Here is a 24,968-nt window from a genome sequence, read left to right as displayed (position 1 = left end):
AAATTGCATCAGTTTACATTCCTTTCAAGTGTTCCAGATCCAACTTTTCTTCGCAACCTCATCAATACTTGTTTCCAGTCTTTTATAGTATGCAGCTGTGCAGATTTCCCAATGCCCTTAATCTTTTATATCTTTGCTCCTTTCTGTGTGCCCATAATCTGTCCCAATTTTATTTCAATATAAATAGGACATTTGGTTTCTTGTGGGATTTTTTATTTTGCACTGCCTTTTAAAAATAGTGCCATGAAAATTTGAGCAATATAAATTTGAATAAAGTATAATTTAGGAAGAATGGCCATAGTTAGTTATACTCAAGGTAGTCCTGGCTCTGTGTTCAGGGATCACTCCTGGTGGTTCTTAAGTTATTGGCCATTGATACCAGGGATTAGTCCTTGTTGGCTACATGCAAAGCATGTGTTAATACCTGTATTGTCTCTCCAGCCACAAGTAAAGTGTGACTCGGTCTGCCGATCTTTTACCAGAAAATTAAGGCAAAGCTTATTTTTTTTGATACTTTTATTGCTCTGTTGTGTTCCTTTTTTAAAATAATATCTTTATTTAAGCACCATGATTTCAAATATATTTGTTGTTGGGTGTCAGTTGTAAAAAAGAGCACCCCCCCTTCACCAGTACAACCTTCCCACTACTAATGACTCCAACTCCCTCCTCCTCCACCCCCTGCCTGTCTTTGAGACAGGCATTCAATTTCTCTCACTCACTACCATTGCCATGATAGTTATTAGTGTAGTTATTTCTCTAACTGCACTTACCACTCTTTGTGGTAAGCTTTATATGTTGGGTTGATCCTCTCAGACCTCATCTCTATTTCTCTACGTATTACTACAATACTGTCTTTTATTTTTCTTAAATCCCACAGATAAGTAAAACTATTCTGTGTCTATCTCTCTCTCTGACTTATTTCACTCAGCATAATAGTTTCCATGTCCATCTATGTATAGGAAAGTTTCATGACTTCATTTTTCGATATTCCATTGTGTATATGTACCACAGTTTTTTTAGCTACTCATCTGTTGTCGGGCATAGGGGTTTTGTGCTTGCACCTAGTATTGTTGACCAATGTAGCAGTGTTTCAAAATGCTGTTGCTTATTAACCATTGAGACAATCCTCTATTACTTAGATTCAGAAGTATATAGCTGTCTCCTTGAATCAATGTATTATGGTGAAAATTTTCAGTATGTTTAACATGTGCTGACCTAGCTTGTGTATAAATCAATATGGTATCGTTTATATTATATAACATATATATTATATTATATCTATTTATATGTATATTTGTGTATATGTTATATGTATAAATACACAAATAAGCCTGATTTGTACCACATAAGAAATTCTTGTTATGAGTCATGTGATTTTTTTCTGCTAGCACTAAGGGATCCTATTTCCTCTGCCTTAGCACTGATATCAGGGTTTCTTCCATGCTCAAATAACTGTTGAATACTTTCCCAGCTTCCCAACTGATTGAAAACAATGGAATTTCACTTTTTGGATGGAGTGTATAGTTACTAGTAGGTGAGGGGAAGAAAGGAAAGAGGAGATAAAGGACAGAAGGAAAGAAAGAGTAATTAGGTAACATTTATTGTTACTTTTTAAACTACATTTTCTTTTTTTTTTTTTTTTTTTTTTTTGGTTTTTGGGCCACACCCGGTAACGCTCAGGGGTTACTCCTGGCTATGCGCTCAGAAGTCGCTCCTGGCTTGGGGGACCATATGGGACGCCCGGGGATCGAACCGCGGTCCGTCTCCTAGGCTAGCGCAGGTAAGGCAGGCACCTTACCTCCAGCGCCACCGCCCGGCCCCAAACTACATTTTCAATTACTCTTACATAATGCAATCATTGGAAAAAATAATCAAATGGAAATTTAAGTAATTTTATTATCTAGAGATAGGACAGAGCTAAGTACTTGCTTGTGGCTACCCCTGGCTAGATCCCTGGCAATGCATATGGTCCCTCAAGCACTGGCAGGAGTTACTCCTGAACACAGAGCTAGGAATAGGTCCTGAGTTTGAATAGAACCTGGTTTGGTTCATCTGCTCTTAAGTGATGTAAAATCATTTTATATGTAATGAAGTAAATAAATGTAGGGATCTATCTAAAATTGCTTCTCTTCTGTTACCCCAGATGATTCAGTAGATTTTACTAAAGGAAAATGCTTTTCTTTACATCACACTGTGTGCTTGAAAGAAAATCTTATTAAAGGAGAGCAGGTCTTTAGTGAAGTGTATAAAGTGCTAAAGAATTTTATACATGATGCATACTAAAATAATAAAGTAAAATATCAGAGAAATCTACTTTTATTCTATCCAGTGTGACATTCACCTAAATAAGCTTGCTGCTATAAATATTTTTTAAGAGTAAATGGAGTGTTTCAAATGAGTTTGCTTGCAGGCAAATGAGGGAAGAGTGATCTGTGCAGAATGAATACCAGGTGTTTAATGACTGTCTGTAATGGTGAACACAAGGTTAGTTTTCTATGATGAATCTGGCCAGCAAACATGACACATTTTTATGAATGTGCTGGATGAAGAAATATTTATAATCCTTTCAAATTGCATTTTAATATTAAATTAGGCAGTCAGTCACATTTCAAAAGACACATAAATCTGAAAATAACTGAAAAATAAAACTATAAAAAGCAAGAGATCCTAAATAATAAAACTTGAATAAATGTAAAAATATCTTTGAGCAGACTTCATCTCTTTTTACATGCACAGATTGGCATTTATAACCGCAGTGTTAGATGACCACCATATTGGAAGAATGAAAAAATATTGAGTGAGGAAGGGTTAGAGTTAATCTTAGTTGACTAAGACATATTTTATTCTTAAAATATCTTTGAAGATAAAGCTATTTAGTACACAACTGTTGCAGATATTTTTACATCTTAATTATTTGTTTCACATATCTTCTGTATTTTATTTAAATGCATAACTTTTAATTTATAATGTCGGTAAGAAGGGTACAATAGTGTTAACATTTATGGTGTTGGTGAACAAAGTTACATCACCACCATCACCAGTGCTAATGATCCATGTCCCAATTTCATCTCTAGACCAGCTCTTTATTCTCCTGCTACCCCCTTTTTTATATTGTTTTGATTTTAGGGATGCCACACCAAGTGAAGTTTAGGGGTTATTCCTGGCTCTGTGCTCAGGGATCACACGTGGTGGGTTCAGAGAGCCTTCTGGGAGATGGAAGCCAGGTAGGCAGCATATGAGGCAAGCATTGTATCCTCTGTACTATCTTTTGGTTCACCTACTTCCACTATTGTTTTAATTCCACTTTTAAGACTTTTTTTTTTTTACAAAATAGTGAGGCATGACCATTATGTAAAACTTTTTTAAAATTAATATCTTTATTTAAAAACCTTGATTACAAATATGAGTGTAGTTGGGTTTCAGTCATGTAAAGAACACCCCCCTTCACCGGTGCAACATCCCCACCACCAATGTTCCAAATCTCCCTCCTTCCCACCCCACCCCTGCCTGTACTTTAGACAGGCTCTCCACTTCCCTCATTCATACACATTGATATGAGAGTTCTCAGTGTAGTTATTTCTCTAACTGCACTCACCACTCTTTGTGGTGAGTTTCATGTCATGACCTGGACCTTCCAGCCCTCCTCTCTTTGTCTCTGAGAATTATTGCAAAAATGTCTTTTATTTTTCTTAAAACCCATAGATGAGTGAGTCTATTCTATGTCTATCTCTCTCCCTCTGACTTATTTCACTCAGCATAATAGATTCCATGTACATCCATATATAGGAAAATTTCATGACTTCATCTCTCCGAACGGCTGCATAATATTCCATTGTGTATATGTACTACAGTTTCTTTAGCCATTCATCTGTTGAAGGGCATCAAGGTTGTTTTCAGAGTCTGGTTATTGTAAATAGTGAGGCAACGAATATAGGTGTGTGGAAGGAATTTTTGTATTGTATTTTTGTGTTCCTAGGGTATATCCCTAGGAGTGGTATAGCTGGATCATATGGGAGCTCAATTTCCAGGTTTTAGAGGAATCTCCATATTGCTTTCCATAAACGTTGGATTAGATAGCATTCCCACCTGCAGTGAATAAGAGTTCCTTTCTCTCCACATCCCCACCAGCGCTGCTTGTTCTCATTCCTTGTTATGTGTGCCAATCTCTGTGGTGTGAGATGGTACCTCATAGTTGTTTTGATTTGCATCTCCCTGATGATGAGTGATGTGGAGCATTTTTTCATGTGCCTTTTGGCCATTTGTATTTCTTGTTTATCAAAATGTCTGTCCATTTCTTCTCCCCATTTTTTTTATGGGATTATATGTTTTTTTTTCTTGTAAAGTTCTGTCAGTACCTTGTATATTTTGGATATTAGTCCTTTATCTGATGGGTATTGGGTGAATAATTTCTCCCACTCAGTGGGTGGCTTTTGTATCCTGGGCACTATTTCCTTTGAGGTGCAGAAGCTTCTCAGCTTAGTATATTCCCATCTGTTTATCTCTGCTTCTACTTGTTTGGAGAGTGCAGTTTCCTCCTTGAAGATGCCTTTAGTCTCAATGTCATGGAGTGTTTTACCTAAAATTGTTCTATATACCTACGGTTTCAGATATCGAGGTCTTTAATCCATTTGGATTTTATCTTCATACATGATGTTAGCTGGAGGTCTAAGTTCACTTTTTTGCAAGTGGCACTTGCCACTCTTGGTTTTTCATAAGAACAGATTGATTGAGGAAGCTGGTCATCAGAAGGATACTCCTGAAACAATCTAATCTATCTTTTGTGTCTTCATTTACAGATAAGAAATAATAGAAAGATTTCTTAGTATTAAGGCAAAATTTTCCCTATGATGATTTCCTTTTTGCATCTTCAGAGGTTTCTGTTTCTACATAGGGCCTTTGTCAGGTTTTGCTCGCTGTGGCTCCTTTATGTAATTGAGCAATGATGCGACTTTTCATTCAGGCAGAATCCATAACTTAGCAATACCCTGTACCTCTCTCTGTCCTTCATGGCTTCCTGATGACTCAATCTGAGCAATTACACATTTTGTTTGTTTTTGGGCTATGGTTGGCAATGTTCAGAGCTTACTCCTGAATTTGCATTCAGGAATCACTCCTGAAGGTGTTCAAAGAGCCATATGGGATGCTGAAGATCAAACCCAGATTGGCTGCATGCAAGGCAAATGCCTCACCTGCTATATCTCTAGCCCCACAATAACAAAGTTATGCCATAGATTTTTGTCTCTTTCACTTTAATAATCTCAGAGAATTAATCTATTATCATAATTTCCTAATTATAATATTTTTGTGGTTTCATTTTTATATGATTTCATAGTTAAGGAATACTGCAATAACAGTACAAAAATCTTTCAAGTAATCTTTACCCAGAGTTGTCCATTTCTTTCTTTCACTTTTTTCCTTTCATTTTTTTATCATTTGAGAACATCTTAGAGACATTATGCTCTTTTACTGCTATATAGTTTAATGGGACTTTTTCTAAGATAAATACACTTTACTATTGTACATTTTCAACCTCTGAAAAAAATTTTTTTTGGATCACACCTGGCAGTGCTCAGGGGTTACTCCTGGTTCTATGCTCAGAAATCGCTCCTGGCAGGCTTGGGAGACCATATGGGGTGCCGGGATTCCCACCACTGTCCTTCTGCATGCAAGGCAAACGCCCTACCTTCATGCTATCTCTCCGGCCCCAACTTCTGGAAAATTTATAGTTGAATTATGTAATTTTTTCCTTACTTTCAGTTTGAAATACTGTACATGATCTCAATAGTTATTTTCTCCTGGCCAGTGATGACTTCTGTGTATAGGCCACTATCTCCTGCCAGGCCACCTGCCCCATAATAATACCTTCCAAATAAACATATTGCACTGATGTCATCTCCAACTAAAAATGTCTCAAATGTGATTCATTATCTCTCTCTCAAATGTTCTTTCACATCTTCATGTCTGTATTAAATTTTTTATCTTTTCTCAATTTCACTAGCAGTTCTACAAGAAGATTGGTAAACCACTTTTTACTTGTTTCATTAATGAAACATAATTTGAATAACTAGTTGATACTTTTGTGACTTAAATGGTGTCTTACTTTTTTAAGTTATGCTATAACTTTCCTTGTAATACAACTTTGAATCTGTGGCTTATCTTTGATTATTTACCTCCTGGCTTGGGGGACCATATGGACCATATGCCAGGGATCAAACCGAGGTCCGTCCTGGATTAGCCACATGCAAGGCAAATGCCCTTCTGCTAAACTATCGCTCTAGCCCCTAATTTACATAATTTCTAAATAATTTTTCTCTGCTAATAGATGTTGATCAAAAATTTTAATACTACAATTCTGCAAGTAAGCAGAGAATATGTATCCAACCTTCTTGGCCTTCTTTCTGAGCATTCCCCCTCCCCCAGTGAAAAAGTTAATTCTTCAATCCATTTCAAGTTCAAAATTTCAAAATAGATAAACTTCATCTAGGAAGCAGCTTTGGAAAAAAGTCTTGGAAAATAATCTTGGAAAAAAATCTTAATTTCTCAGAGATTTCTCCCCCAGGCCTGCTTGCAGATAAGTTCACAGAGGGGAATTGAGACTGTTCTCTATTACAGAAAACATATTTGCAATATTGGTGTCTAAAAACTCAGTTCTGGAGATAATTCTTTCTTAATGAGTGGCTCACTATCCCTACACTGTTTGTTTATGTTGGACACCTGCTGTCCTTCTGGATTCTTGCATTTCAGTATGTGTTAAACAGACAGTGTCTATGTGACCTGCCTTTGCCTACTGCGTAATGTGCTTTCCCAGTAGACTGCATTTTTCAGCTTGTTGCTGGGAGTATTGGTGTCTCCTGTGTAACTTCCTGGGAAAGGACACTCAGTATTATGCATTTGGTTTCCTCTGGACATCAGCCCAGAAGCCTTTTCTTTCTCTTTGCTGAATTTACTCTGCTGTAATAAATCATAGCCAGACATACAACTCTATGTTGAATCCTGGATGTCCTTACAAATCCCCAGTGTTTTTTTTTTTCTTCCATGTGCTATACAGTTGTTTTGTCAGCTTGGCTGTGCAACATGACCTCATTCTACAGTTCTGATTTTGATACTCTTCCCAAGCAGGCAGAATCCATGCTACCTTTCCTAGAATTGCAGTGAACTGTGAATATGGTGGAAGTGATGAGATATAGTTTCTGAGACTGTGATACAAAGTAGAACAGTTTCCTCCTGTTTGTCCCTCTGAAATCTTCATTCTCAAAACCCTGCCTCTGGGTTGTAAAGAAATCCAGGGAGAAATTGTGGAGAAATCCATACAGAAATTGTGGAGCAGAGAGATGCTGTTTTTGCTATGTCCCAAAATTCATAACCCAAAGAATTCAGCAATGATTCAATGATTATTATTTTCCACTGCTGTTTTTTTGTTTTTTACCAAGAGTAACAGTTGCAACCCTCCTTAATAAGAGAATCAGTTATGTGGAGAAGACTGAGACTTATTATTCTCAAACCAGAAGGAAAAAGTAGAGATTGTGTGTGTGTATGTGTGTGTCTGTGTGTGTGTGTGTGTGTCTGTGTGTCTGTGTGTCTGTGTGAGCGCTTTATGAACTTTCTGGTTTCTAGGCTATTTTATGAACATTCTGGCTTCTAGGGTGGCATTCCTAGTCCACCTTAGACTTTTCCATTCTGGCTTTAGTAACTAAAGCTTGTGGACAGAGATGTGACAGATAGTACAGAGGTAGAGGTTCTTGTCTTCCACACAGTTGACCTCGATTTGATCCTCTGTACTACATATGGAGTGATTCCAGAGCACAGAGCCAGGAGGACCTTTAAGAACCAAGCACATCTAAACAGGGCCTAGCCTTGCACCCTTCTGATAGAAACAAAAACTAAAGCCTGTGGACATCAAAGTCTTTTCTCTCCGATTTTCCTGGTTTAACCATAGAGGTCAGATTCACTATACTTGAAGGAGCCCTTCTGTAATGAGAGAGTGAGAGAGAAGAGAGAGAGACAGAGAGAGAGAGAGAGAGAGAGAGAGAGAGAGAGAGAGAGAGAGATGTATTAACAACATGCTGCAGTTTGGAGGTGGCAGGTTGGAAGGGGACAGAAACACCTTAGAGAACTATCTCACTGAAATAGTTCTCCAAAAAGACTTATGTAGGAAAAGAATAGGGAAGTGAATTTATTTTATGTATAACCAGATATGCTGTTTTCTGTTGACTGCTAGGGCGATTGATGAGGTTTCTGGGGATCCTGTTTTCTGACACTTGTGCATCCCTGGATCCACTCCTGCAAATCTAAGAGGAAAATTTTTAATTAGTGGGTCTCATACTCAACTCCAATGCCTTTCTTTTCTGTTGATTTAATTATTCTTTGTATTTTCTACATGCAGTTTTATCTCTGTAGAGATCTAGACAAACAAGGCAAAAAAAAAAAAACACCACAGAGCATTCTCAATGTATTTTATTTATTTTTGTTATATATTTATAAATAATATAATATTAGGTCATACCCTGCTGTGCTCAGGATTTACTCATGACTGGCTAGTTGAACATACAGGGTTCCATGGTTCAAATATGGCTCATCTGTGTGTAAGCCCCAAGAATTATCTCTGGCCCTAATTCCTCTCAAAAACATTTTCAATGTTTTATATGGTCAGGCTGTGCTTGCTCAACAGCAGGTGTAGAGTGTCATGCTGTGAATTTTGTCTTTTAGATCCTTTTATGCTGATTTTATTTAGAACCCAGAGGACACATTTGGGAGCACTCAGCCTCATTTATGCTCTACTGATGCTGTTGACACTCCAAAAACTGACACTTCTATTCTGTCTGAAAGTTGCCTTTGCAGACTTGTGGCTGTTTATTTCAGAATCTTTTCAGTGATATAGACTACCAAAGTGATTCAGGATAGACAACACAAAGTCTTCCTCTGCCTCACCCTGTTGCTGATCAACTTGGGTGCCCCAGGCAAATGGAAAGGCAATGGTTGACCAGTGATCTATTTTATGAAGTTCCATGGAGAAAGGAGTCCAAAACCTCTCCTATTGTTCTCAGTTTTCAAATGCTTACCCTGCCCAGAGCAAAGAAACTCTGATTCACGTCTAATAGTGAGAAAATTAGCAAATGTATTGGCTCTTTGAACTGTGGTGCTTCATTTTCCCTTGTTTTCTCTTTCCTACAGTTTTCCAGTCTTCTTATCCTCCTTTTACTGCAAATTGAATTTATTATATCATTATGGCAAAAGATGTTTAAAAATCTATTTGGAAGACTCATTGGAACGACCTGGGTTTTATTATTGTTAAAGTCCTTATAACTATGATCTTGTTATGGTCTTGTTACAAAAAATTCCACTTAGTATGTGAAAAATACTTTTTGTTACAGCACCATGATTTAGCACATTATTCATAATATGGTTGTTTGGGGCATTAAATGTTCAGACACTAATCCCACCGCCAGTGTGACCTTTTCACCAGTGTCCCCAATTTCCCACCCACAACCCTACCTTGTCCCCTTGAAGCCTCTAACAAATTTACTTTACATTGTTGCAATGCAAAGGCAAATGGAATTATCAAAATTTGGGTAAACAGCTAGCCATAGGACCCCTGGGCTGACCACTTAGTCCAGGCGAACATGATTCCCCCCACACCAGGCGGGTCTTCAGGGCCACGCCTGGTTAATCGGGCCCTATGGGGAGGGGTGAGAAATTCCTCCCTAGGCATCCAAAAACTACAGAACCGCTCGGGGGCTCACGCCCCCGCGCGTACTTCATGTATTAAGAGTATTTCTTTTTCTTTTGTTATGTTTTGCATATACAGAATGTTCATTTTGCATTCTGCCCTTTCCCACACCCCTACGAAGCTCTTTTTTACTCCTTAACTCTCTAACTCCCTCCCAAACGTCACTAACCTACATTACTCTTTTTAAGTTTAGTAGTGTACAATCCTAATCACAGTCCAAAACTGTGCATTGTGTATGACAACCCCAAACTGTTTCAAGATACATATAATGGACACGTATTTCTTTAGAATATTTTGTGTTTCTTCTCTGACAGCTATAATTCTTACTAAATGTTGTCTTATACAGTGACGATTCTAACCACTTTATATCTTCTTTTTTTGAGCTGTTTAACGAGGAATTTTGGTGAAAGAGTCCCCCAGTTTAATGCTTATGATTGAACCATATCATGGGAATAATTGGAATTGTTCTTATGGCCCCCATATGCGACAATAACACCACGTGGCATTGCTTCTTATTTGCATAGGCACATTAAAATGGGAAAATACTATACATACAAATAAGATCCTATCTAATAGAGATTGGAACACACAAATCTTGTAGTGCAAAGGGACCTTACACCCTGAACATTGACATAACGACCTGGCACAGACCTCAGAAGAAAGGACATTTTCCATTCTCCCCTGAACCAGGGAAGCCATCCACAAAACATCCAGGCTGGTCTATAACATCACCTGGAAGCAGTCCTCTACCACGGAAGACCCTACACTGCTCAGATATCGACCTGCTCAAAAGACACTTCCCTTAACACTGAGAAGACTTAACAACAACAACGACCTGCTTACAGGACAGGGCTCCCTGCATTGCCCTTTGATTGTGAGGTGAAAGGAGAGGACGCTCCACATCCTGACTTCAATGTAGGATATGCAGCTTCCAGGATCTTTAATACAGAAACATGATACCAACAACAGAGACTGTGTGAAAAATAAAAGTGTGTTGGCACTGCAGACAATGTCTTGGATTGGACGATCTAGCTTGCCTGGAGCCTAGAGTTGGTCTTGTGCCAGGAAACTTCAGGGGTCGGGTCTCTTTGTATTTAGGCCAAGGTTCTTTCTTTCCATGTCCCTCATATTTTGGTGGACCTATGCAAACAACAATTGCCACTCTAACACCATTTTTACTGTGCTCCTTTGACTCTAATCCTTAAAAAGAACTCACTTAATATTTGAGGTTAACTTAAGCTAATATGCATGTATATGGAAATGTAAGAAAATACTATGCCTGTAATGTTTAAGGAGTTACGTAAGTTTTATGGCTTTGGATTGCCTTGTGTGCTGTTAAGAAATATTATAATGTGTTACAATCTGGGGACTTGAGGGACAAAGTAATTGTACATAGATTCTGTCTTAATGTTCTTTGGCTGAAATTTCAAAGTTAAGATATCATCAAGGGGACTTCTGAGAATTATGTTATGGGTGATTGTCCTTCCACTGTAACTTTACCTTGTCCTCTTTCTTTGCATCCTTGTTCTCATAATTAAAAATAAAAATTAAAAAAAACTTGGATAAACAAAGATCAATTTGAGATGATTGTTTGAGATGCTCACAGGACCATTTGGGATGCCAAGGATCAAACCTGGGTCAGCTGCATGCAAAGCTAACCACCCTATCTACTGTACTATAGCTCTGGACCCATTTTTAAAATTATTTTTAATAAAGCCAGTCTGATATTAGAACAATTTTGGTGCTCCCCCACCCCACTATTATATACGGTGGTGATTTAATTTAAATATCTTTCTGATGCTTTACAATTGTACTTGAGTGATAACAGAATGGATGGGGTGTTTATTTACCTTCAATGCTGCTAGTCCAGTTCAATCGTCATCATCTCATATGGTTCCCTGAGCCTGTCTGGATTTAATTCTGAGCACAGAGCCAGGAGTAATGCCTAAACTCTACTGGGTATGGCCCATAAAGAAAAAAGAAAAAAAAATGTACCAGAACTGGAGTATGGGAATAAGGTAATCTGGGTTCAATTTTCAGCACTCCATATGGTCCCCTGTGTTCACACTAGGTGACCCCTGTGCACAGAGCCAGTAGTATGTCCTGAGTATTGCCAGATGTGGCACCAATACAAAAACTTAGTACCAACTATAGCAGAATGTAGATAGTAAGTTAAAGGGCTTTATGTTCTATGTCTTTCAATCGTTCAAATTAATGTAATTTGAAAGAATCAACATATTCTTTAGAAGATGGTAAATGAATCTGGTTTCATTAAAATAGAAGCCTTGTAAAGTGATCTAAGAATAAATATTTTAGCCATCAAATTATGTTATGCTGAGATAAATTTTCATAGCAACGAATCTTGGGGCACTGCAAATTTACTGGTAACTATAACTTACTATCAAGTATTAATTTATAACTGAATACTTTATATTTTGATGCATTATGGCTTTTAATTCTTTTTAATAAATTGTTAAGTGGTAGTTATATTGTAATTATTTGGGTCTCTCTTATATAGGATTATAAAATTTCAATTATGAAGTGTATATTTATGGTTAAAATTATGTTCATAATTTATCTTAGTATTATGAATACAAAACATAAATTAGATTCAGAATTATAAGTATTGATAAGTATAATAGCTTTATGTTTTCATTGAGGCACTTGTAATTTGAGAGATTGAATTAACTAGGGCTTGAAAATTAAACCTTGGCCATAATAAAACCAGCACTTCCTTTAAGTAATTATTAAAATTATATTTTATGTATTTTGGTATTTGATATTTTTTCTCATTTCTTCCTATAGGATAATTCTCCTCAGTGTGACTATTCACTAGTACACAGAAAATGCCATTCTCAGTTCACAGATCTAAATGGTTCCAAAAGATTTGGCATCAACACTTGGCATGATGAAAGTGGGATTTATGGTAATTCACATATGAAAAAAGAACTCTACTCATTAACCCAGAGTCCTATTGTTCCCATGTAACGTATGGAATTAGATTCTGTAACTAGTGAAGGAATAATATGACAAATGTAACAATTGATGACTTTCTATTCTAATAAATGCAATAGAAATATTACTAAAATGGATTCCTTTAAAAATAAACTTTACATTGTAGTCTAGCATGTGTCACTTGTCTTTTATTTATTTTTTTAATAAATATAAGAGACGCTGAGCTATACTTATGCCCACAAACACAGTCACCATATTTACACTGAGCCAGCTCCTTTGACTTACTCTTTTCTCTAATGAGATGTAAACTGAGCCATGAAAGATTATGGCTACACTGGCCCACACAGCAGAAAGCTGGCCATCTCGGCCAAGCCCCCACCCTGCTGAAGCCAGGTGTTTGTCTTCATCATCCAGAAAAAGCCCTGCCTCATCACTGACCCTCTACAATTCCCTGCAGGGACACCAATCTGATTATACACCAGATACTCCTTGTTGGGCTGATATCAACAGGACTTTAATTGAAGGGAGTACAGACACCCTTTCCCATGTCTCCCTTTTTCTGGGAAACCATGCCCAGAAGCTGTAACTATGCCCACAAATGCAGTTGCTATATTTGAACCAGGCCTTCTTTCAGGAGGCCCTGCAGCTAAGTGTATGTCCCTAAAATTTATGGTATCTGAGTTTTGAGTTTCTGGACAACTTTATTTGTTTGATGCTGTCGTCCTTAAAGGAACACCCCAATTTAACAGACTGGACATATAACACAAAGAGCTCACTAAACCTGCCATTGTATTAATGACTTCTTTGGTGATACAATGATTTTCACAAATGAGCTTGCTACTCTCCTTTTTCTTTTCTCTTTTATTTATTAAAGTCTCTTCCACTTCATTATTTTTTCTTTTCCCCCTTTTTTCAATAACTTTGCTTTCACTTATCTAGAAACAAATGTATTATGATCAGCTATGTCAACTGTGATGCATTTTCTTTAAGAAACTAAAATTAAATAAAAATATACAAAGAAAGAGACACTTAGTTTTCCATGTCTCATAAAGAATTATGCAGATAAAAAAATCTTTTAACTCCATAACCAAGAGCTAACTTGATTTCAAATACAGCAACAAAGCATTTTGCCAGTAGCTGGAAGCCACTACAACTAGCTAAGCTGAAAGAAGTACCAGTAACATTATAAATCAAAGTATAAAACCTTAAGATTTTACATAGTAAGTTACTGTTACAAATGTTAAAAATTTAATAACCCCCATGAAAAAGTTTTATCAAGATATGATTTATATACTTTAAACTTCAATATTTTAAGTGATTTTAGCACATTTACAGAGTTGTATTAGCATCACAACCATTTTTAGAGAATTTTTATGACCCCCATAAGAATTCCCTTATTTCATTAGCTGCTATTCCTCATTATCTCCAATGTTTTCAGTACTAAGAAAAAACTAACCTAATTTTTATCTTTGTAGATATGTTTATTCTGAATATTTTAGATAAAGTATAAGTAATATTTCTATAGATAATTTATCTACTCATCAGTTGGTAAAAGCTGGGCTATTTATTTTTAATTTTATAAATAATGTAGCTATGAACACATTGAGCTGGATTGACACAGGTTGGTGTTAATCTGCTCGTGGTAAACTCTTGACAGGTCTTCATTCTTATGCATATGATCTTTGGTTTTTGGAATCTCTTCTTTCTTATATTTCTTTGAACCCAGGGAAAGTAAATATTTCTCAAACATCCATACTCTGTTCCCTTATAGGACCCATGTTTCCATTGATCATTATATTTCAATATCATTTTAGCAGTATTTTTATGTGTTTCTCAAATAATTCAGATGAAGTATGATTTATATATATTTTTATATATCCTGGACTTAAAAACATAAAATTGTCTAAAAATTGTCTTTTGGACCCCCACACTAGTTTGAACCCTCATAATGTTGGCAATGTTGGCCAGAGACTCTATGAAACATAGATGAAATTTTCTCCCTCTCCAACTGCCTTTTTTCCTCTCTTTCTTGCTCTGATGTTCAGTTACTCACAAAGGGTTGCCTTTGCCCTGTTCTATATATTGCTTTAGATTTACCACATTCTGTGGAACCGTGAAGTCATCCTTGCATGTACCATATCATACACGAGAGAAAAATCTCACAAGTATAGCACAGTGTATTCCATTTGCCACATTCCATTTGAAATTTAATGTTAAATTTATATTAAATCCCCCAAGAAATTGATTAGAAAATAGATAAAAATGTGATAGATATTTTTATATGTCAATTGGGTTGGGCCACAGTGTGCAGATAGTTGAACAAAAATTACTTTGGATGCTTCTATGCGGGTGTTTTTAAATGAGATTAACATGAAAATTATTAAAAGTGATGGGCTTTGAGTAAAGAAAATTGGGGTGGTGTCACTATATTGCGAAAAGGCAGCTACAGTTTTGAAATGCTGAACTTCCCCAAATAAAGTTTGTTTTGTTTTGGGGATATTCCCAGCAGTACTCTAGGTTTAGTCCTGGCTCTATGCCTCAGGGATGTCAACCATCTAGAAGGCAAATGCCCTAATCACAGTATTGTATCTCTGCCCCACTTCCAAACAAGAACTTTGTAGTAGCTGTCCCTCAGATGTAACTTGCATCATTAGCACTTCCTTAGTTAGATGTCCAGCTTGATGACATTTCCTGAAAATTCTGGACTTGTCAGCCTCTATATCTCTGTCCCTATGCCTCCCTCTCTCTCTGTTATCACTATTTCTATCTCTAGTTCTTAATTTCTATCCTCAATCTCCATTTTGATTTTCAATTAAAATCTTGGAGTAGGGATGATTTTTGAATAATGGACTTATATTGCCTCGTCTGTCAATGTTGTTAAAAAAGAGTTGAGGTGATGATTATTCCAGGGGAAAAAAATATGAAGATAGTATTTCATGACTTTTATTTAAATAGAAAATATTCTTTAGCTACTCATCTTCAGGGGATAATTAATAGTCTGAAAAGTACTTGGTCCAGAGAGCAGTTTATCATGCTTTGCACATGACTAACTCCAGTATCACATCCCTGAGTAGAAATTCAGGAGTAAATGTAGGTGAAAATTCTGGTGTGACCTTAGGGGAGAGACAGGACAAGTGCCCAACCTACTAAAGCCTCAGCAGTTGCATCACACTTGCTGCCACACCAGTGGATCAACTTCACTGCTTTACCTTTGATTTATGCAGACACCTAATTGACATGAACTCCAAATGTAGCAGGTTTTTTGGCTGAAAACCCTGAAGTCTTCTTGGAGTGGGGGCAGGCAGCCTTCCCCAACCTTCTTCTGGAAGACACATCCACATCCCATTAGAGCTGCCACATCAGCTTAACTCCATAGAGCCTGGAGTTCCTGAAGGATATAGCCAAATACACTTCCTTGTGATGTCGCTAATATTTTTTTGATATTGACCTCCCAATAGAATGCACCAAATTACATGCCAAAGTAGCTTACAAGCCACCTAAGTCCAACAAATAAAACTGATAGTACAGGGGCTGAAGTGGTGGTGCAGCAGTAGGGCGTTTGCCCTCTGCACTAAATTAGGACGGACTACAGTTCAATTCCCCAGCATCCCATATGGTCCCCCAAGCCAGGAGCAATTTATGAGTGCATAGCCAGGAGTAACCCCTGAGCTCACTGAATGTGACCAAAAAAAAACAAACAAAAAAAACCCAAAAACAACCCCCCCAAAAAAACAAACAAAAAAACAAAAAGAACTGATAGTACAGTATGCTCAGTTAGCAACAAATAGCTCAATAAACTAGACAATGGTGTAATGTTATTGTGAAACATAATAATTCTTATAAAAAATTTTTAGTGAAGGTTATTTTTTTTATAATTCCATTACTGTTTAGTTACAACAAGCAATCTCAAGTAAATTATTTCTTGCCTGCCAAGTGGTCAGGCTTTAGGTGGGTGAAAAACTGGGGAAAATGATAGAGGAAATGCTACATTGGTGGCAGGATTAGAACATTGAATGCCAGAAACAACTATGAGTAACTTAGAGCCTGACAAGGTCCCCTAAACCACCAGAAGTTATCCTTGAGTACAGAGTCAGTAATAGCACTAAGAACTTCTGGGTGTAGCCCTCAACCCCCCAAAAATACATCTGCGTATAAAAGATGTACTTATACCTGTAACTAACTGTCTAGTAATTTAAAAAAGTACAGGGGCTGCATCCAGCTATTCTGGAGAGGCTCAAAGATACTTAAAGAATATGAACAGATAAAAATAGAAGTCTTTGATAAACTCAAGAGAAACAACCTAAGAATTATTGGAATCCTAGAGACCCAGGAAGAAAATCCCCAGGAAGAATCAACAGCTAAGGTCATCATTACAGAGAAACTCATAGAGCAAAAGACTGCATGAAATCAAATCCTGCATGCCCAAAGAATACCAGATAAGAGACCTAAAGAAAACCACCCCAAGTCACATCCTATTCACAATGACAAATCCCTCAGATAGGGATAGAATACTGAAAGCAGCAAGATCGAAAATGGAAATTACATTCAAAGGGGCATCCTTTACAGCATTTAAAGCAGACCTGTCACAAGAAACCCTCAAGGTCAGAAGGCAGTGGTGGTATATAGTGACAAAACTCAATGAAATGAATGCTTCGCCTAGAACACTGCACCTAGCCAGACTCATGAACGAAGTATGCATAGTTTCAAGAATAAACAGCAGCTCAGAAACTTTACCGACTCAAAACCAGCCTTAAAAGATAAATGGAAAGGTCTACTTTAAGACAAGACAGACCAAAAGACACATAAACTAAGAATTGAGCTGCCATATTACCTAGACAGGAGTCCACAAAGAGTGGCTTCAGAGTCGCATGTGGCTCTTTTGAAGGTTTGCCATGGCTCCTACAGCAGGGCCACAGCAGGGGGGCAGATCGGTATCACTTACCTCTGCAGCCTGTCCATGCTCAACTAATTAATTTACAAAATTTGGGGGCCGGATGAATAGTTGTTTTTTTTTAAGCTGACTTGTTAATTTAACGATTATTTCTATGAGGAGGAGTGATTCTGAGGGGGTCAAACAAAGAAATAAAAAAATAATAAAATAAAAAGATCATGCCTCAAAGATGATAGCTTACAAGCCTGTGTGAAAATGAAAGTAACGGCTTACAGTCCTGATGTGCGGACACTGTGCACTGAGGTCCAGGAGCAAAATTCTCATTGAACAAGAAAATTAAATATTTTAATTGGCTATTCATTTACACAAATATATTTTACATTGTTAAGTGGAAAAAGTTCTTTTTTTCTTCAGCTTGTCAGCTAACTGCACGATCCTGTATATAACATTAAGACAATAAACAATATGCTGTGCTATATTTGTTTTAAACAGTTTTGCAGCTCCCAGGTTCTTTTTCCTTCAGAAATGAGTCCAAGTGGCTCTTTATGTCTTAAAGGCTGCAGACCTCTGAGTCCTAGAAAATTCACTTTTGGGTATCTATCCACAGGACTGAAACATTCAGCCAAAAGGATTCATCCAAAATACACACACAATCGTAGCACATCATAGCACACAATAGCTAAGAGTTGGAACCAACCTAGATGTCCAACAATAGATGAGTGGATTATGAAGATGTGAAATATATACACACATATATGTGCTATAAGGAATGATACAATCATGCTATTTTCTGCAACATGGATGGAACTAGAAGATATTATGTTAAATGAAGCAAGCCAGAAGAAAAAGGATAAATATAGGATGATATCACTTATTAGTAGTATTTAGAATAACTGTATGGAGAAATGCAATAGTTTAAATGAGGTTTCTCTAGAAATCTCTTGGCTTCAGAGTATAGTGAGAAGGAAAGAAATTGAGTGGAGGAGAATAAGGTGAAATATAAAATGATGGGACAGGGGCTAAGAAAATTAAGGTGCATTTACGGTGTTAAGAAAGGACAGAACTAAATAACTAAGCTACAGAGACAACAATAAAATCATGAAAACCAAACTTTAGGGGCATGGCATGTGATAGACTCTGGGAATATTGGTGGGTGGAGGTTGAAACTTGTGGTAGGATTGGTGATGAAACATTGCATGTCTAAAACTCAACTATGCATAATTTTGTAATTCACAATGGCTTAAATACATTTTTTTTGTTGGTTTTTGGGCCATACCCGGCAATGCTCAGGGGTTACTCCTGGCTGTCTGCTCAGAAATAGCTCCTGGCAGGCACGGGGGACCATATGGGACACCGGGATTCGAACCAACCACCTTTGGTCCTGGATCGGCTGCTTGCCAGGCAAACACCACTGTGCTATCTCTCCAGGCCCTTAAATATATATATATTTTTTAAGCAGGAGTTATCTTGAGAATAGCAAGGTATGAATAACCATTTAGTCCCCCTCCCCACCAAATTTTGTGGCACTATGATTTCTCGGGGAAATGGTTGGTTCTAAGTACACCAGAGATCGATGAGATGAATCTGGATACAATTTCATAAAGTAAGCACTAAACACACACACACACACACACACACACACACACACACACACACACACACACACACAGAGGAACATTGCTTAAATGATTAAATGAAAGCAATTTAAATGATTCTTTGTTTTTTTTTTTTGCTTGTTTGTTTGTTTAGATTTTTGGCGTACACACGCAAAGCTCAGATAGATCTTAGTCTTGATCCTGCACTCAGGAATAACTCCTGTTAGTGTTCCGGGATGCCAAGGATTGAATGAGAGCTGGCTGCATGTGAGGCAAGTGCCTTAATCCTTTTACTATCTCTCTGGCCAAAACAGCCACACAAATATAGAGAATTGTGCATTCTGTGGAACAATAGGGTAAGTTTCTTTTTCAACTGGTCAGTTCAGCTTATTAAAAAGAAAATAAATAAGGTGGGATGAACTGGGGGCATCAGGATATTAGGAACTAAATTCAATCCCAGTGCACACTTTTAACACATTCCAGTTGTAACTCTGGTGGCTTGTGAGTACTGCTGGTTCCCATGACCCCAGCATTGTAGCTCCCTACCAGTACTGTTTCACTGAGCCTGAACATTAAACCAACTGTCCTAGTGGGCTACATATCACTAAATACTCCAAGTACTACTTGGGAAGTCCCTCTTCCCCTGCAAAATTGAAAACAAAGGCAAGGTTTGAGTCTTCTAGATTAAAGATAGATAGTGGATTGGACCAAATAGTAATAAAACTATTTTTGTTGTTGTTTTGGGGCACCTCCTGTGGAACTCAGGTGTTACTCCTGGTTTTGCACTCAGAAATCACTCCCGACAGTCTGTGGGGACCATATGGGATACCAGGATTGGCTCTGTGTAAGGCAAATGCACACTCACTGTGGTATTTCTACCCCTGTAAAGCATTTTTTGACGATTAAAAGTAGTAGGCTTTAAATGAGCTTTGAGAAAAATAAAAACTGACTTGGAAAGACATATGGCACATTAGGTGCGAATAAGGAGAGATTTAAAGTATTCTGTTCAATACATCATTTTGGTAAAAATTTTACCAATGTTTATAAATATATGAATAATATCTGGAAGCATATACAACAAATGTTAATGGGTAACATCAATTTCTAAGAACATGAATCTTTATTGTCTTATTCTTACTTATATTTCTTGTTCGTAATGGGGATACTTCTAGCAGTGATTAGGGGCTACACCTGCTCTCTGTTCAGCTCTGTGGTTGGCTTCACACAGGCAAATACTTCAATCCCTGTACTATCTTTCTAAATTATATTCCTAATTTATACAATAGATTAACATTTTTAATAGAGAAAGTTTTTTCTCCTTAAAATCAAAAAGAAGCCCCAGATGATTTTCAGAAGGAATTCACTTAATCCAAACAACTAAAAGAATGAGATGATATTCTATATTAGTCTTGTTGAGCAACCTCAACTTGGAAACTAGGAGAGGGGAAAAATAATACATCCTCCTTATAGTTCTCTGGGAGGACTGGCCCATCCAACACCTTGATCTTCCTATAGGAAGACCTAGTTTCCAAGTAATTCTGTTGCCTACACCCAATAGCTCTCTGTTTTCAAAGCATTATTTCTGTGTGGATGTCTAGGTCCAAATAGCCCTTTTCATAAGGACAATAGTCAGGTTGGCTCAAGGACCCAGTTCTCTATGTTGGTATGACTAACTGCAACTGCAGTGACTCTATTCTTGTGTAGTGGAGCTGAGGATTTTAACAAATGAGTTAGTTTAGGGACTTGAAAAGGGCACAATTTAACTCAAAACACTTTGTGTTCTTGTTTTTTTCCAAAATGGCTACATTTTTCTTAAATTGATGAATGAAGGCTATAGTTCATATTTGTCATGAAAAAATTAAATTACTATTCTTAACCAAGACTTTTAAGCCAATAATACACATGGGAATAATGATAATGTCTTCAATATAGCGTTGAAAAAATGGGAAGCCACATTGTAAAATAAAAGAAGAGAACTCCTATCATGTTATATATACCAAAATCAGCACAACATTGATTAAGACACCATTGTAAAATATCTAAACCACAAAACTCCTGGGCAACAACATAAGAGTAAATTATTTGTTATTGATTTTGGCAGTGGCTTTTTTGGGGGGGGTGATCTAATAAATTTATTGTACCTATGCATTTATGCTTTTCCAATTTGTGGGGTTGTTTTTATTGTTTTGTGTGATATTTATTTCTTTTTTGTTCTAAAATGTCTAAGTTGGTATCTGAGAGGCAGTACAGCAGATAAGTTGCTTGTCTTGCATGTGGCCAAACCATATTTGATCTCCAGAGCCTTACACAGTCCCCTAGACCACCAAAAGTTATCCATGAGTACAGAGCCAGTAATAGCACTGAGAACTTCTGGGTGTATCCCCTAATCCCCCCAAAAAACTTTTCTCCTGTTTATAAAAGCTGTAGTTATACCTGTAACTAACTGTCCAGCAATTTAAAAAGTACAGGGGTTGCATTCAGCTATTCTGGAGAGGCCTTACCAATGTTTTTTGCCAGAGGAAAAGGAGACATGTGGTGATGGGATTAAACTTTGAATCTCCCACATGTTAGGCTTATGCTCTATTGCATGAAGATAAGCTATTTCCAAAGTCCCAACATGTTTAGTAATTTTTTTTTTTTTTTGGTTTTTGGGCCACACCCGGCGGTGCTGAGGGTTTACTCCTGGCTGTCTGCTCAGAAATAGCTCCTGGCAGGCACGGGGGACCATATGGGACACCGGGATTCGAACCAACCACCTTTGGTCCTGGATCGGCTGCTTGCAAGGCGAACGCCGCTGTGCTATCTCTCCGGGACCATGTTTAGTAATTTTAATTGAATTATAAAACTTATATTTTACATTGCTAATTCTCTATGTTATTGTTATCCCGAGTGTTAAAATCTGATAGTTATTATAAAGAAACTTCATTCTTTTGAGATCTAATTTTAAATCTAAGGATGAATCTAAAATTTTCTAGTTTAAGACTAATTCATTCCTGCTAGAAAGTTTTGAACTTTTTAGGATATCTTTAGAATACCCCAGTGTTTGATAAGATCTTTTTGCTTACTAGTTAACACCCTAACTTTACCCAGATGTCTAAGATCTTTGGGAATTTCTTAGCTTATAGCTCCCTAGAAGTTCATTTTCACTGCACACACATCCATCTCAACAGTCAACAACAGACTGAATATGAAGCTATCTGGAGCTCACTTTTGCACAGCAACTCCTTTGGGGGTGCAGGGGTAGGGTCCACACCAGCAGTGGTCAGGGCTTATTTCTGGTTCTTTGCTCAAGGGTCACTCCTGACAGTCTTGTGGGGCAGAGATTGTTTTTTATTTGACAGTGAATGCAAATGAAACAAAATCAAGCATTAGCAATTGTTATTAGCTCAAACTAAACATCTTATAGTGAACAAAATTATCAAAAAAATATAAGAAAAATCTAAAGAGTAAAATAAAATATTTGCAAAGCATTTATTTGATAAATGGTTATTAATAGTCAAAATAGCAAGAACTTATATAACTCAGAAACAACCACCAAACAGGACTAGAGTGATAGTTCATCATATAGGACATTTGTCTTGCACATAGTCCACCTGGCTTTGATACCAGGTACCCTACATACCCTGGGCCCATACTCTTGCTCACAGATGTTATCCCTGAGTGCAGAGCCAGGAGTAATCCCTCAGCACAGTCAGGTGTAGCTTCCAAACAAGAAATAAAACCAACCATCCAGCCAAATATGAGATTTCAAAATTGGCATAGAAAATGAACAGACATGTTTATAACGAAGACATAAAATGACTAACAAATAGAATAAAAACAAATCAATACCAGTTAAAACCCAAACCTATTAGAAGGGTTGGCATGAAAATTATATCAAACAAAGTGTTGGTGAAGATGTGAATAGTATTGGAGCAGAGCAGTAAGGCATCTGTCTGCCTTGTCGGCACTAGTCTAGGACGAACCGCAGTTCGATTTCCCGGCTTCCCCTATGGTCCCCCAAGCCAGGAGTAATTTCTGAGCTCATAGCCAGGAGTAACCCCTGAGTATGACCGGGTGTGGTCCAAAAAACCAAAAGAAAAAAAAGATGTGAATAGGGAAACTTGAATACTATTAGTAGCAATGAAAACTGATATTATCAATTTGGAAAACACATTTTGGAGTTTCCAAAAAACAAAAACCCAACAACCTCTACTAGAACTACAATGTAATTTGGGTATCACCATTTATGTGTTTTTGATCAAATGTAATGTGACCAAACCTTGGAAATCTACCTGTAAAAAAAAAAGACAAAACAAAACAAAAAAAAGAAAATCTACCTGTGTTCCCATATTTATTGCAGCACTATTTTTTAAGAGTCAAATCTTGAAAACATTAAAAAATGTGTTTCTCTCTTTCACTCTTTCTCTCTCTCTTCTTTCTCCTTTTTCCTTCTCTCTTCAGGTTCATACATTGAGAATTATATGTAAAATTAAAAAAATCTTAAACTTGGAGATGCAAAAAACAGTTTGCTTGTTGTCAGTGATGAATGAACATGGTTAAAAGGTACAGATTTCTAGTTATAAATAAGGCTTGAAGATATAGTATATAACATGTTGGTTATTGCTAACAACAGTATGTTGCATATTTAAGTTATTAAGATGTGGTAGTTATTGTGACAGTAATTTTGCAACATATACTTCGGTCCAACCATTATGTTGTACACTAAAGTTAATGCATTCTGCCCATTATATTTTTAATATAGTTTACTTAAAGTCATGTATCACATATTTGACATAGTTGATCATAATACATTTGTTTCCAGGTAAGTGGAGACAAACTTATTAAAGTAGAAAAAAGAAAAGAAAAAAGAAAGGTAAAATGAGTACAGCAGCAAGAAAATTTGTGAAAATCATTGTATCCTGCAAGGTCATTAAGTTGTTGTCAGAAGGTTAAGTTCTTTTTGTTAGTTTATTATTCTGTTACTTCTTTTGTTTTTGAACATTAGATTGCGTTAGACACACAGAGACATCAAAATTGGTTCTTACAGGGTTGATAGTATTAAAAAAAATTGGAGTAGTTGCATGGCCTCATGTCCAGGAATTCTAAACACAATTCTTTATGCTGCCGCTTTTGTGGGGCATGTTTTAGCTGCCAGAGCTTCTGGAAGTACAAGAAGGTATGAGAAAGTCCTGGAGGTGTCAACCCAAATACCAGCATAGCTGAAATTTTTGTCAGATTGATGTCTATACAGAGAGCTGGGCCATTGGTGAAGCAGCAATTGTGTGTGATGGTGCAACAGACAAGGCTTCAGCAGGGCAGGGACTCTCTCCTTCCCAGATTGCCAGATTTCAGCTGCTTGGCCAGCATACTCATACTTTTTCATGGCTCAGTTTACAATCTTTTTGAGAATAGAGTTAGTCTATGGTTCTGGCCAAAGGCAGACATGGCAACTGCATTCTGTGATCATTATAGTATTTATTTATTTATTTATTTATTTATTTATTTATTTATTTATTTAAGTTTTAGGTTTTTGGATCATGCCTGGCAGGGCTCAGGGGTTACTTATATCTCTGCACTCAGAAATCACTGCTAGCAAGTTCAGAAGACCATATGGGATGCTAGAAATCGAACCCAGCTTGGCTGAGTGCGAGGCAAATGCCCTACCTGCCGTTCTATTGCTTTGCCCCCATCCATTATATTTTAAATAAAAAGAAAACTTTTCTCTTTGCTTATAAAAAAATACTATATGTAAAAATATAAAACTAAGCTATAGTGAAATATTCATAGATCTGTAAGTTATGAAATTAAACTCAGATGC

At 37.0% G+C, this 24,968-nt stretch overlaps 1 protein-coding gene across 1 annotated transcript in view; it reads left to right on the top strand.

Moving 5' to 3' along the window:
* Positions 1-12,715, top strand: part of CFAP95 (cilia and flagella associated protein 95) — an 81,812-nt gene extending 69,097 nt beyond the window's left edge. Inside the window, exons 6-7 of the mRNA XM_049770989.1 lie at positions 4,979-4,987; positions 12,548-12,715. Of these exons, the coding sequence (XP_049626946.1) occupies positions 4,979-4,987; positions 12,548-12,715 (177 nt within the window). The remainder of the gene's footprint in view (positions 1-4,978; positions 4,988-12,547) is intronic.
* Positions 12,716-24,968: the final 12,253 nt, after the last annotated feature.

The sequence above is a fragment of the Suncus etruscus genome, chromosome 3, assembly GCF_024139225.1.
Source record: "Suncus etruscus isolate mSunEtr1 chromosome 3, mSunEtr1.pri.cur, whole genome shotgun sequence".
Lineage (NCBI taxonomy): Eukaryota > Metazoa > Chordata > Mammalia > Eulipotyphla > Soricidae > Suncus > Suncus etruscus.
Note: the sequence above shows the minus strand (reverse complement) of the source record. Positions and strands in the feature narration are given on the sequence as shown.